At 35.3% G+C, this 15,647-nt stretch overlaps 1 protein-coding gene across 1 annotated transcript in view; it reads left to right on the top strand.

Moving 5' to 3' along the window:
* The window catches only part of clybl (citrate lyase beta like), a 100,849-nt gene extending 96,867 nt beyond the window's left edge, over positions 1–3,982 (top strand). The window contains exons 7-8 of the mRNA XM_056465450.1: positions 1,594–1,718; positions 3,061–3,982. Coding sequence (XP_056321425.1) covers positions 1,594–1,718; positions 3,061–3,156 — 221 coding nt within the window. The 3' untranslated portion in view covers positions 3,157–3,982. The remainder of the gene's footprint in view (positions 1–1,593; positions 1,719–3,060) is intronic.
* Positions 3,983–15,647: the final 11,665 nt, after the last annotated feature.

Consider the following 15,647-nt stretch of genomic DNA (forward strand, 5'->3'; position numbering starts at 1 on the left):
CCCCATTTTGAAAATTTATATTTTTATCCATTTCTCAGTAAATATAGGCAATGTATTTTGGTGCCTTTAAAAAATTTGAAATTGAAAAATAATAATATTAAATTCAAGCAAAATATTGCAAAAAAAATTACAACCAACAAAATTCCAACAATTTATTTTATTTATTTATTTTTATATATATATATATTTTGCTTTTCTTTATTTTTCCTCTTCTTTTAAATTTGTATTTAATATTTTTCTATAACATATAAATTTGGGTGTACTAGTTTTATCGTAAGTTATTTTGTTAGCTAAACTCCAGATTTGGCTTCAGTGCTGGCTAATCTAATGTATATGCACAAATATAATATTGTATAGCTTCCTATGAAAAATATGATTTTAAAAGAGAGATTTTTGAGGGGTGTACTTATATATGCTGAACACTGGATATATTATTATGATGTATATTATTTATTATCATTTATGTATTTTTACTCATTTGTATGTATATGTTGTTGTTGTTATAAAATATTTAACTTTAACTTATTTTAATCAAGCTAAAACAACTGAAATTAAAGTTAGTAGTAAAGTAAAGGAGCAAAATGGTGAGGATGGGTAAAATATTCATAACATTAGGTTTTAAACTATAAATAAGATGGACGGATGGATGATGGATTAAAAAACCTGTGAGATGAAGCTTTCTTTTTAATCAGATGATCTTGAAGCTTTTGTTTGTAGAGACTGATACAGCAAGTGCATGGATTTCTCACGTCACATTATAGATTATTATGATCATATTTAATTTTTTTCACCCCAGATATAAGTTGTTGCTGTTCATGACATGACATCTATGTGTATGTGTGTGTGTGTGTTGAGGTGACGGTGACTGTGTGTGTGACTCTCTCAGAGGCCTGTAATAAAAGCAGCAAGTGAAGTCTCCCAGAGGCTGCCTCAGATTGGAGTGTAACTAAGCGTGCAGCAAAGTTTCAGAGTTCAGCGGGGCACGGGGCGAAAATCGGGATGACACCCATAATTCATAGCATCCTCTGTCCCTGCTGTGTCCCTTAAATTCATTCTTGGTCAGGGAGCTGTACTGGAGAAAGAGGAGCAAGTACCCTCCGATGCCTTTGCTTCTGCTGAGCCAAAGCCCTTTACATGTGGAGGAATAATCCTAGATGATGCTTTATTTCTGTTTTAATAATATCACCACTTACTTAAGTGTTAGCAGTGCATTAAATATTAAAAAATAAAGGTATTTTTTATCTTGTAAACAATGGTTTGTATAAAAATCACAAGACCAAAAGTAAAAATGTGATACTAGTAAAAATACAATCAAATACTACCACTTTTTATTATTGGGTTGTATATGGTTGAAATATAAAGTCTATTTGAATTATTTTTAATATTTTATTTCTAATATGAAGTTTATGGCTTTTAAAAATATTAATTGAATGATTGATTGCTTCGTTCTCTTCTAATTCATCTTATTTAGATCTTGTTGCCATCAGAGTAGTTTTTTTCGCAATGGAATCCCTTAATTCATCATTTATTTGCTGTTTATTGAATTTTTTTTTTTATTAATTTTGTTTTTGTTGTTGCTTTTGCTTCTTCTAGGAAAGCAGGTGATTCACCCAAACCAAATCAAGGCTGTTCAAGAAGAATTTGCCCCAAGTCCCGAGCGAATTAAGTGGGCCACGGAGCTGATCGCTGCCTTCGAGGAGCACCAGAAGTTGGGAAAGGTGTGCATTCATTCACTCCTGCATTTCCACACAGAGATATTTTCAGACTGATACAGCATCAAGACATCCTCCATGACGCATTGTAGCTTTTGTCTGAGAAAATCAAACGAGGTGTTGAATATTATAGTTCCTAATTTAGTGCATCATTGAGTCCTGCGTTTTCTGCTCGGTAGGGCTGCGCGTGTCTGAGATGTGCTAGTAATGTACAATCTGCCAGTAATTCTTCCGCTAAGGATGGCCTGGGGCTGCGTCAGCGACACTTTCCCCGATCGACTCTGTGCTCACAAACTGAGATTCCGGGACACAGTTGCTCCATTTATTTTGATTTTATTCTAGATTTTTTTTCTTCTGTGCCCTCTTCAATCTCCTAGCAGATTTGTTACAGAAAATGTTGGCAAAATACCCACCTGAGGTTTCACTGCTTCTCAGCACATCATTCTAAAACACTCCACCTGTATTATGTTACATTTAGTATGCAGATTCTTTTTATGCAATTTTAATTATTAAAGTATTTGACATGCACAGGGAAGATTTTCAATGCAAATTTTATAGCTTTTGGTAAAATTTCAGTTTTAATTGATTCATTTAATTAATTTTTATAGATTTAAATTATTTATTTAGTTTTATTTTGTATTTTTTAATTCATAAACAATTCAATAAAGCAGGCTTAACCTGAATATGTAGATTTTATAGATAGATGTAGATTATGCAGATTAATTTAATTTTAATTGAATTATGGTTCGATTTTTACATATTTGAAATACTACTTAACCTTGTGTTTGTCAATTTTCTCATTTAGCAAGGTCTATACTAAACGTTTTGACACTCTGTGTTGTGAAATAATAAAGTAGTATGTGTTTGTGATCTTCACAGATCGCTTTGGCTGGTTGGTTTAATGGTTAATTCTGCTTTGGTTTAGTTTTTTTTAATTACTTATTTATTTTTTACCTTTATGCAGTCTGTTGGTGATTGTATCCTAAGTAATTTCATACATAATGTCAAACATTTTTTTCAGTTCATCAAAATGGTAATTTGGTGGATGTTTGGTATTGATCTTATGCTAAAGGTTTGCAGTTCTTTGATACATCTTGAATCCAGTGTGGGTCAAGTTTGACCCACAGCATAAAAATACCTAAATTTTGAACATAAACAAGATATATATAACTGTTCTTTTTTTTCTTTGCTTCTTACTTGGGTTTCTCTTGGGAATTAATGAAAACCCATCCTATCCCTCTTTGTAGTGTCATATGCATTGCAGTAAAGCAGTATAGAAGGATATGTTCTTCTAGACGATTTCTGCCTTTATTCTTATTCAACCAGTCTTCTGTTCTCTTCTCCTCAGGGGGCTTTCACCTTTCATGGCAGTATGATTGACATGCCATCTCTGAAGCAGGCTCAGAACATTGTCACGATGGCTTCAACTGTTCAGGGAAAGTGAGCCAAACCTGAGCTCCTCAGACATCAAAATCTGCACCATGCTGGCCGTGCCGTGCACTTTACGTCAAGAGCCAAAACCATCTATGCGTTGTCTAACTAGCAACAGAAATGATGTGCTATGGGATATATTTTGCGTAGATTTCAGATTAGTTGATTGATTGTTTAAATTTCTGGTTCATTCATTATCATTTCACACATTATTTTGTGTGTGTGTGTCTTCGTATGCATGTGTGATGCCGCCCCCTGCATCTCTGATGTCAGGGCAGGCGATTGGCCGTGGTAAAGGTTGAGCTTGCCTAGCGAAAGGCCAAACAAACAGAGCTGCCCTGCCGTTGAGCTTCCATTCAGCCTAAAGGCTCCTCCAGGCCCCGGCACATCAAAGTGCCCTTTGCCAAGAAGCCGCCGCAAATTTGCTAAAACCAACATTGAGAGAATGAGCCCGTGAGCCTGTTCTAAATTGTAGGCCTTTGTTTCAGGGGACTTAACAAGCCAGTTTATTCTTCAAGACAAGGCTGAATGTGTCTGCAGCCTGGCGTAAGCTCTGCATGGTGTGCCACACGCTCTCTTGCAAACACGTACACAAAGGGCCCTGCGAGGGCTCCCTCTATGTAAATATCAGCATTTACCAGGGCTTTGTTACCCGGTCAGTGGTTCCCATCTCTCCATCCAGCTTCGAAGTGGTCGTGAACATGGCCAAGCACTCAAAAGCCGAGCTGCCGTTGTCCATTTCACCAGTGTTCCTCACACACACTTTGTCAAGAATACTTCTTTTGAAATAAAAACTCCAGGATGTCATTCCTAGTGAATGACCATCTATTCACCCTCGAGGGCGTTGTTGTTGTTGTTTTTTTATGTTGTGTTTGTCATGAATACGTCCTACAGTACACAGTGTTCCCCAAGCTGATGGGATATTTTGGCAGAGGCGTCTGGGATGGATTTGTCTGGGATGGGGGTTGGGGGAATGGTTGATGGTTCAGTTGGTCACTATGGTAATAAAGGCCTCTGTAAGAAGCGAGAGTGAATATGGCGTGATCAATAGTGTCTGTAGCAAGTGACTCGGGCTGAGCTTCATGCCAGTTTTGGGACACAGACAGAGAGAGGGAAGCTGTGAGCGACAGTAAGCTGACGGCCTGGCACTCGGCCCACACCTCTCCAGCGTCACCCCTCACCCACCCTCTCTGTGCTCTTTGCCTTTTGCATTCATTTAGTTTTCTTTTTCTTTGGAATTGTCATTTTGGATTCATGTCAGACAAGCACTCTTTGCATTAAGTGCTCTTTAAGCATGTCTTGAAAACTCTCAATCACAGACTGAAGACCATAAGATCAATAGGTCACAATGCAATTCATCCAGCCAGTCTAGTTGTTTAGATAGATAGATAGATAGATAGATAGATAGACAGATAGATAGATAGACAGATAGACAGATAGACAGATAGATAGATAGATAGATAGATAGATAGATAGATAGATAGATAGATAGATAGATAGATAGATAGATAGATAGATTTGAACTTGAATTACATTGAACTGATTTGAACATCAAGTTGAATCTTGAAAATTGTGTTCCTCATGTTATAATGGTTTAATTACATTCTAAGCGTCGTGTAATCAAATATCCCTTCCAGACATCACTCTTTAGGTCCCAATTGTATTCAGTCATATGGGCACTGTTAAAACTTTATTTAAAATGTCTTCAAAAAGTAAATTGCAGAGTTTTTTTTTTTTTTTTTTTTTTGTCCAATCGTCCCTTTAATAGATTGACCTCTGAATTTTGGTGACTTAGGCCTTTAGAAACCCTGTGTGATTGGATATTTTATTGTTGATTGATACAAAACAATCTTTTTTAACTGCCCTCGCTGCTGGTTTTTATGGTGTCTTTATTGTCTTTACTATTTTCAGTCATTTTTGTAAAGTGAAATTTCTTTGAGCTATGGAATTAATTGTGATCTGTGTGCCAAAGGCACCATTAATTGCATTAATTATCATGAAACTGATATGTGTAGCCAGTAGATTCAGGATATAAAGGATTTGCGGACTCTGCTCCATAGATCAGCAATTGCTACTTCCTCCCACTTCTTTGTCATTTTTCATGACATTTCTATTAAGTTGACATAATCTTTTCAGCTCACAAGGCGGAATTATTTAAATACATTTACTAGTATTCCCAAAGAGAGTACAAAACAATTAACACGAATAGGACCTTACCTAATCTTGACAGCACTCAATTAGGCTTGAAACACAGTCCTGATGGTTATGTGCTGAGATTGCTCTCATAAATTATCTGATACCAACCCAGCAGAGAAAATGCATGTATGCAAAGTGCTTTCAGAGGAAAATTAAAAGGAAACGTTTTACATATTTTTCATTAATCTCAATGGGACCCGTGTGGCAGGGAGGATTTTGCTCGCCTAATTTCTCGCCGAGGGATCTCCCAATAATGACTTCATTCTTTTTACTAGACAATATATGACAAACTCATTTCAACAAAGATAATTCCCCTGCAATAAAACGAATCGTTTACAACAAGAGCAGGCAGGAACCATTTTAGAAATAATGTGTAATTGAAATGAAATTGAATTTATTGGCAGTGGGGGTAATGAGTGGAAACTGAACTCGACAAATGTTGTAAAATGTCTGGTGGTTTTTATTTTATTTATTTATTTATTCTTACGTCTGGGATAATGTGACTTTTGAATTTGCTGGAATAGCGTTACCACAGAATAACTTGTATACTATTGTGGAAAATAAGTGCGACACGAATTTGATGGGGCGAATACATTTTGTAGGCTAATTTATGCCTTAAGCTGTTTTGAGGAAGTATTAACAAAACACTAAAATACAAATTGTTATTGCATTTGGGGATATTAACTTAGTGAGTACTTCTCTTTATTAGCCTACCTTATCGATGATTATAAAAATGGTAGTAAATTTAATATTGTGCTGGAATATACTGTTAACCAACAGACATCCACGATTTGTGTTTTTGTTGTCTTTTAATTTAATCGCATTTAACCAGCCGTATTTTCAAGTTCTAAATTTGCGTGCAGTTATTATTACTGCTTAATAGAAACACGTTAAAGGCTTATATTATTTATTGCCCTACCTCCTCGCTTCTGATATATCTTTTGCAACGTATTAAAATGTGGGTTATTAATTTATGTTTTAAATGTTCTACGTCTTTATGAACCAGTCAGACAGACCTCTTATTTTATTCCTAACGCACACCTTGATGTCACACGAATCCAATGTGAGTTTTTTTATTGCAAAAACTACGCTATGTATTGCCTCCATATTTTGATGCATTAATCATGCACTTCTCTGTATAAGCTGTTAAAAAGCTTCGGCTCATGTGTGGTATTAAAAGCTTAATGTTTTGTCAGAATCCTGAATGTGTACTTGAGTGAAGGATAGTTCTCTGTGAATAACCGGAGACTTTGAGCTGACTCTTTATTTGAAATGGAGACAGATCAAAGGACAAACCCCAGTAAACCTCCTCCGGTCTTTGTCTGCGGTTGCCATGGCTTCGAGTCGAGGGGCCACGTAAATCAGACTCGTTACAGTGCGACAAAAAGTCTCCAAAACTTTTGGGGGGCTTATGTTAACTCGTGCAACTTTATTAAATAAAGTTAATGTTTAAAATGCAATGTCAAAAAGTTTATATGTGCGGAGATGTCAGTCTTTATTAATTTATTTAATCACATGTAATGCATATTATTGTTCACGTTGTTATTGTGTGTATATTAATAATAATAATAAAAATAAACGTATAACTTTTTTAAAGAGTTTTTCCGTAACTGCAATTTGTAACAAATTTTTAGTAGCTTATTGTTTTTAATAACATCTCCATCCTCATGCCAATAGAGAAATATGAGCAGATGTAATTTCCACCTCACCGTTAGCACAGTCTTAGGAACAGCCCATGGGTGGATTCCCCAATTACAGCCCCCCTTCAAATTGACTTTTCCTTCTGTTGTGACAAAATGGTGCAATTGCCGCGTAGCCTCCAGGATAATCAGAGTATCATGGTTTTATGTATATTATGGCGGCTGGCTCATTATCACACAACTGCTCATGAATTAGAGAGAAATTAAAACAATTCCGCTGTATCTTTCATGGACGCGATAAAACAGATACGCTTTTGAGTAGCTGGTGAGCTTGCTGTGTGACTTGACTGCTTGGCGCAGCTTGTACCATCTCACCCACTGGCTTTCTGATGAAAGAAGAACAGAACTTTAAGAAGTGTGCCGCCGGATGCTGTCAAAATTGGGGGCAGGAAGAGAATGGCTGTTCATAAAGGCGACATTTATTGCTTCTTGGCTGTTAGGACTTTTGCAGTTGAACCCCCCTAGAACTGTGCAGATGCATCCAGGCAGAGCAGTCGAGAGAAATATATGATCCTGTAATCCGCTGCCCGCTCATTTCTGCATTTGCTCCTACTTCGAATGAGTAACAGGTGCACTGGGAAGAATTAAAGTCGATGCACATCACTGAGAACCTTAGACCTTGAGAAAATTTACAGAGATCAACAACACATCAGAGGTATTCTGCAAAAACAGGTCGCATATGAAGCTGATATTACGAATGTCTTATAAATACATTTAGATTAGTTTAAAATAAAAAAGATATCTTAAAAGTAAATAGATATGTATAGTTTTACGTTCATGCTGCTGTTAACACCCTTTTTTCTGGTTTTTAGGGTGTCAGTAAAGCCACCGTTGTCGCTTCAGGCCACTGAAATCCAAATATTTAATTTCAGGTTTATATATTTCGAGGCATCTATGCTTTTGACGTCTATATGTTGAGCATAGACTCAACCACCTACACAGGCTTACATCTCCAACTCACTTAATTATCAGGTATTGGGAGCGCGCGAGCTGCAGGTTTATCACCTTTTCTTGACACTGCTTCCCTGTGAGAAGTCTTACCGTGTTCACCTTGTGTATGGCATTAAACAAGCCGTAAGAAACCCAACCTTTACATTTTTCTAAAAATAGTTTCTTTCTTTATGTGAAGCGGGAAAACAGACGCAAATCGTTTGAGAACGGAAATGTTTTCTTATTTCAAGTCAAATAATTAAAGAAACAGCGTAAAGTTGCTTTGATTTTAATTCCGTCAAATTCCGTAGAGTTAGACAAATTATACTATACATGGCAAACTTACAGAGACAAAATTTGATGGAGTAAAAAGCTTCACCACATTAGATTATGCACTATAAATACGGGGAGGAGTAAAATGAGTCCGATGGGACATTTAAACATGATCTGTGTTTAGTGTGCACTCGCTAAATTATAAAATTAATGTGACATTAAGTATGCTACAATTTTGTAAATGTTTGGTCTTTTGAAAATATTGAAAATATAATTGCTTGGAAATGTTTTAGTAATTGTATTGTGTTTATAAAATAATGATTTACAGTGACTTTTGTTAGCAACACTTTCAGCGCGTGCCTGTGTTTGCACAGTCAAGCTCTTAATTGTAGTTTATGACATCATCTCTGCTAATCCAATTAAACATGTTTGTCGTATAGACCCAGAACTTTCTGAAGAGTGAATACCGCTGGTTAAAGACCTGCCAGCCGACGACTTTTTGGCTTTGAATTAGATAAATGCATTTAGCTTATTGATTGAACTTGTTTGGGATGGGAAGTTAAATAATATTCTATTGAATTAAGCAAATGCGTTTTTTTTTATTTTGTTTTGTGTTCATTTTACAACAAAAACTTAGTTTAAACATTTTACCATAAACTGATTTTGAATGACTTACTGAAATTGTAGTGATCGAATTTTAGATAATATCCTCATGTGAAATTTTAGTGATTGTCTAATGATAAAAAACAGCCTTGCAAATGTTTGGCGATGTTAATTTTGATTTTACAAAAGAAACGCGTAAGGGATATTTCTACACTGAAGAAAGCAAAAACTTTCTCAACATTTTATATGTAATTAAAAGTTCGAGAGGAACCTGTTTGAAGAGAAAAAATCGACTGCAAGATTAAGAATATACATATCGGTTTGTTTAAATTCTTTGCATACAGACGTTTTTAATTAAATCACTACTTTTTAAAGAATGTTTCTAAATTAACAAAAAAATGTGTTAACCTGTAATTTGCCGAGTAAATAAAAACGTGTATCCTTGATATCTTAGTGTGGAAATTAAATTCGATTATAAGAATATGTACTTCTTTCCGATTGAGTGTTTGAAATACCGAATTGTTACTTTCAAGCTTTGTTTAATCAAGGAGACACGGCTTTACTTTGTATAATCAGGGTTTAATAATAAGTTCGGCGCGAAATATGAGAGTTTTTACATGTAGATTTTTACATCACTTGCATGTTTTACCATGCAATTTATCAGCGTCTAAGATTAAAAAAAAACATTAATTAAATCGTTTAGAGTGTGAGCGAATTTATTATTATGATTAAAGCTGTTTGTCTGAAATAACAGTAAATAAATTCTTGACATCAGTGAATTTAATCCAACCAACATGTCAAGAACTGTAAAGTGAGACAATGCTTGTGAATCATTTTATCACACCCGTTTCACCTTTTCTCTGCGCAATATGACAACCACATCGCTTATTCAAGTTGAATTGTGAAATTTTAATTCAGCTTTCCCCATAAATGCCATTGACCATTTCATACAAGCAATTTATTGCCTTGACATTTATATCTGTAGCCTCCAGAAACCTTTTATGGCAATAATTCCGCACCACAATATTTAAATATTTGTTAAATCAATTTCTGTCTCCATAACCGCAGTGTCCACGGAGCACCTTAAGCATAAAATAACATGATAAAAAGAAACCACGTGGGGGGATAAAAATTAATAAAACCTCACAGCTGAAAGCCCAGTAAGCAGAAATGGCAGCTTTATTTGAATACAGACAGCATAAACACTTCAAATTATTACTCGAAGCAGATTTAAACAAACAAACAAACTCTGACACTAAAAAGCATCTCAAGTCAAACTAAGTGCTGTCATATACTCCCAACAAACACAAAAACAGTGACGTTTCAAGTAGGGAATGTATTTTTATCACATTTGCGGTTGAGCTGTCAGATCGGGTTGGTGAAGGCGTGTGGAAGCACTGATGCTCAGGTAAGGAGCCTCTCTTCTCTGAAGCACAGCACAGCTCACTGCTCCAGGAGCCAAAGTAATGAGGGTTCCGCTGGGGGCCGCCTGGTTGGAGAGGTGGCTTAACCCATGCCTCGTCGAGGCAGGGGCCCGGGCTCTGCTTTTTCAATCGTAGCCCCTCACCGAGCACGCGGCCCGCGACCAACATTTTGACAATGCCGGTGATGAGCACGAGGTGATGAAAGGAGGTTGTACGAGAGGGCCATTCTGCTTTTTGGCATCAGAACTCTCTTCATATGAGAGGGAAAAGAATAGTGCGTTCATATTAGAGGTGATTTTCACATGTATGAAGCCAGAGCTACAATTTGAAATCGATAAAATGGCATCTTGTAGGAGAAACCGGGGGCAATTAACAAACTCATTTCCTTTAAACAAGAAACATGATTTAATTAATAACTAAATATCTTTGCGATCTCAATGAATTATTTTGTTAATGTTTATCTTTTATAATTTCATCAAAGTTTGATTAAAGACTGTTCTTGACTCAGCCGATTAATATACAAATAATATCTAGTTACCAGTTTTCCTTCTGAAAAAAATGGAAATTGCTTTTTCAGTGCATAAGATGTCTGACATCTAAAAGAAATTGAACTATATGGGGAACAAACTCAGTCAAGTAATTAATTTGATCTTGTCTTTTATTACAGATACAGTTGATTATTATAATATTGCCTCAAAAAACTTACAATGGAGGTATATCTAACATGTATGTCTTTTTCCATTTAATTTGATATTATATTCGTGTCCTTTATATCAATTAATTAGTCTACCAAATAGTGGCATCTTCTATAAAATGATTACTGGTATATTTTATGTAATCTTTAAGTTGTGAAGGAAAGTAAATTGTAAACAATTAGAGCTGCCCTTATAATCTTCCCAAAATAATTAATTTATAAAACATTCGGTCACAAACCATCACATTTTATTATTAGATTCTTCTAATATTATTTATGCAAATGATTGTACAGTTTAAACAATTAAACAATTTGCTTTTGACTCATCTCTCACTCCAAGAATTGTGATCATCTTTATAATCAAATCGAATGTTTCCCTTGAGTTGCTGGATATTGTCATTTCAGTGGGATTTCTCCAAACCAGACAATTAATACAACTGTAAAGAGAATTCGGCTTGTGTCACCAAGATGAATTTGCCCAGTTATTTTAGCAAGATATGCTGTCATTTAGCATTGAAGATGTCAAGAAAGGGCCAAAGGTTGGCGTCCCCCAAGACATGTGCCTAATTATATAATTTGTCTTGTGAGTGGGACAGAGCACTGTAAGGTCTCCACTGGGATCAGTTCTTCAGCAGCCCGAGCCTATCATCATTTTCATCAACCCTCATTTATGTAAGGGCACAGCGAGAGAGTTCATTTATCTCTTCTTTCATCCACAGGAACTGGACATGGCATGAAGACATTCAGCGGCCTACGTGATTCAGATTTCACATCAGATCTGAGAGGGTTTCTATGAGGAAATGTAAGCCATAAAAAGCAGAATAGTGGGCAAAAGTGAAAACTGCCATATACAGTGCTCAGCATAATTGAACACACCCCATTTTGAAGATGAATATTTTTTTATCAATTTCTCAGTGAATATAGGCAATGTATATTAGTGCATTTAAACAAAACAGATTTATTAAACATATATATTTATTAAAGTTATATATTAGTTACCAAACATATTTAGAAATTGAAAGATAATACAATTTAATTGAAGCAAAATATTGCACACAAAAAAAACTTCAAAATTTCAACTAAATAATTCAATTTTTTGCTTCTCTTGATTTTTTTTCTCTTTTTTAATTTGCATTTAATATTTTTCTATAATATAAATTTGGCTGTAATAGTTTTTGGACTATTATCGTAAGTTATTTTGTTAGATAAGCTTCAGATTTGGCTTTAGTACTGACTAATCTAATGTATAAGCACAAATATAATGTTGTATAGCTTCATATTAAAAATTTGAATTTAAAAGAGAGATTTTTGAGGGGTGTACTTATATAAGCTGAGCACTGTATGTTCTTTATTCCAACATGTTGGTGTTATGTTTATGTAGAGTGTATTGCATAGTAATATTGCATAGTAACATAAACAGGGTTTACAGGGGTTTCATCAAGTCAAATTTAAGACTTTTAAAACCTTTTAAGACCATAATGAATGAAATTTCAGACTTACACACGGCTAAACGCTAAGGATTGTTTTCCAATTGCCCAATTAAAACATAAAAAAACATAAAAAATAGATGTTACTGTAAGAAGATAATAAAACCATATTGGTAAATAAAGTTAATAAATAGTCTTTTGTTAAAACTTTTACTGAGATGGAGTGTTAGTGATTACACGGATGTTAGCCCGATTGAGTAGCTTTACATGAACATTTTAAACTTTTTAACACCCTGCAGATACCCTGATATATAGTTTAATTTGTGATGACACAAAGAAACATGATTACTGAGAAGGGTCGCCAGTCTATTACAACAAAGATTAAATATATATATATATATATATAATATATATATATATATATATATATATATATATATATATATATATATATATATATATATATCAATAATCAAAATGAAAAAAAATTGAATAACTGGTTATATTGTTGTCACTCTATATTGTATTTTGTTTTTAAAGGCATAGTTTGTACAAAAAAAAAAAAGAAAGAAAATTTACTCACTATTTCTCACCCTTAAGTGGTTCCATGAGTTTATTTCATCTGTTAAACCCAAAGGAAGATATTTTGAATGCTGAAATTCTGAAAGTCATTGGTTACACCAGATGTCACCAAACTTGTTCCTGGAGGGCCGGTGTCCTGCAGATTTTAGCTCCAACCCTAATCAAACACACCTGAACAAGCTAATCAAGGTCTTACTAGTTATACTTGAAACATCCAGGCAGGTGTGTTGAGGCAAGTTGGAGCTAAACCCTGCAGGGACACCGGCCCTCCAGGACCGAGATTGGTGACCCCTGGGTTACACGTTTCCAACTTCCTTCAAAATATCTTCTACAGAACAAACCAACTTATAAAGGAACATTGAAACAAGTAAAGGGTAATCAAAGGATTACATAATTGTTCATTTTTGGGTGAACTATTTCATATATACAAACCTCACATGTACGCATCTATCAGGCACTTTAAAAATGATGCATAAAACATCTGATCCAACAATAATACCCCACCATATGGCTTAGATAACTGAAAATATCCATAACACACTACACTGGCTTCATCATAGTACTGTGCCTCTGATGTTTAACTAAGCGTCCCCACTGTACAGCCGTATTCATGTCGACACTATAGTGAGCCAAATTGCTTATCAAGGTTGGACATATGCATGTGGCCTATGCTTATTCCAGGATGCGCAAACACAGCACTGTAAGACTGCAGACTATGCAGCTCAGATTCACGCCTGCTGAGGGGGAAAGGAAGCATTGCATTCTGTAGATATGGCCTGTGAGCACGCCTAGCGTACCTTCACAAAATGTCACAGCAGTTATGAAAGCAAGTCATTATCAACTCAGGGGGACCCTTGACACTGGTCTATGAGAGATAGTTCCAGTAGTTCAAAGCCATGTCTAATGGCCATTCCAAGGTCAGCTTGAAACAGAGAATGTGGCTTGTGATGTTTAAGAACATCTAGCCACCCTTGTGAAGGCAACAGGGGGTTTGGGTGGCCAGTGAATCCAGGAGGTTTTAGGTGAGCCTGTGTTTATTAAGCACTGGGTGCATGCTTAATGTAGGAGATCGTAATATGGAATTCATAGAAGCAGACTGGATTTTTGAGGGCTTTGACTCTTCTTCTCTTACACTTGAGAGTTGTATATTTGTACTCTCTTTTCTCACTGAGATGATCCAGCACTGTGGTTGTCCAGCTGTGCAGGATGATTTCCTCTCACTGAATGTTGACCTTTTCCTCTATGAAAGATGCTGTATTCAGAGGCACGACTCTGATGTGCTGCTCATGGTAGTTCGTCAGATGTGGAATGGATCAGCATCTACAGGATGTAAAATCAAAATGGGAAGCCAATGGTGTAAGGATTGTTCGATGAATGCACATAGTTTGTGCATTAACATATTGCTCTTTTTTTCCATAAAGAATATCTATGATTATATATGAAGCTGCTTTTAAACTATGAATGTATTGTTGTTTTTGACTCATGATAATGTACTACTTTAACAGACCAGTAAAGGACAGATAACAGTTTTAAACTTATTATAAAAACTTATAATACATTTGATGCTACTATTAATGGCAGATCTACAGAACGGACAATAAACAAGTTATCTCTTAAATTTTTTCCAGAAATATATTTAGTAATAAAATGTATTTTTTATAGCCATTGAAACTGTATAACATAAATGTATTCATACGAATATTTGCTTCTTCTTTATGTAAAATGAAATCTTTAGAGACGTAATTACTCATAAAATAATATACTAACTTTTTGCATTATGGAAAAAGGGTCTCAATTTACTTACATGGTGTTGTAGCTTTTCTAAACAAATCCACTGTCCCCATTCAAGAAAGCTAATCTTTTATCTAAAATATTTACATTCTTTCATAAGATAATCCCCATCCTGCAAACGCTTGAACATTTGCCACATGGATGGAGTGATTTTCTATTGGAAGTTCAGACCTGCGTTTAGGGCCATTTAAACAGGACCTGTCAAATACAAGGCAAGCAGAGAAGTGGTATTGGTCCATGTGCAGCATAGGCTGAATGGACCAGGTGTAGAGCTCTGGCTCTTGGTCATGTCCGTGGACGACCTTGCTCTCATCACCAAGTGCCTTGGAAAGCCTCCCAATCCTGGGGATCCATATTTGGACCAGCACCAAGTTTGGAGGCCCACAGATGTTGTGGAGAGGCCAAATATTATGACAGTTGTCTCATGCAGACAGGCGCGATGATTCATATGTGTTAGCGATGAAAGGCTTCATCTCTCTGGTGCATATGCTGAGATTTACAGTACATTCATATTTTACCTTAATGTTGTAAGAGTTTACATTTGATATGTCATTGATAAGGCCACTGCATTGAATAATATATTAGTCTTTTTTTACAAAACCCAAATTAGCATGATTACTAATTAACAAGGTAATATAAATTATATAAACTTAGAAATTATATAAAATTATATTATGTACACACACACAAAAGTTGTATCCACATATTGCTCACTATTCATGTGCATTTTAAACAGATTTTAGCACTTGATATCACACTGTAAAAATTATATGAACCGTTATGACAGCATATATTTTTAGGTCATTGTAACATATTAAACTAAGTTAATCATGCTCTAACTTAATTTAAAAGTTATGCAAGCAGTTTTAAGTCAGTTTAACATA

The sequence above is a fragment of the Danio aesculapii genome, chromosome 9 (assembly GCF_903798145.1).
Source record: "Danio aesculapii chromosome 9, fDanAes4.1, whole genome shotgun sequence".
In the NCBI taxonomy this organism is placed as follows: domain Eukaryota; kingdom Metazoa; phylum Chordata; class Actinopteri; order Cypriniformes; family Danionidae; genus Danio; species Danio aesculapii.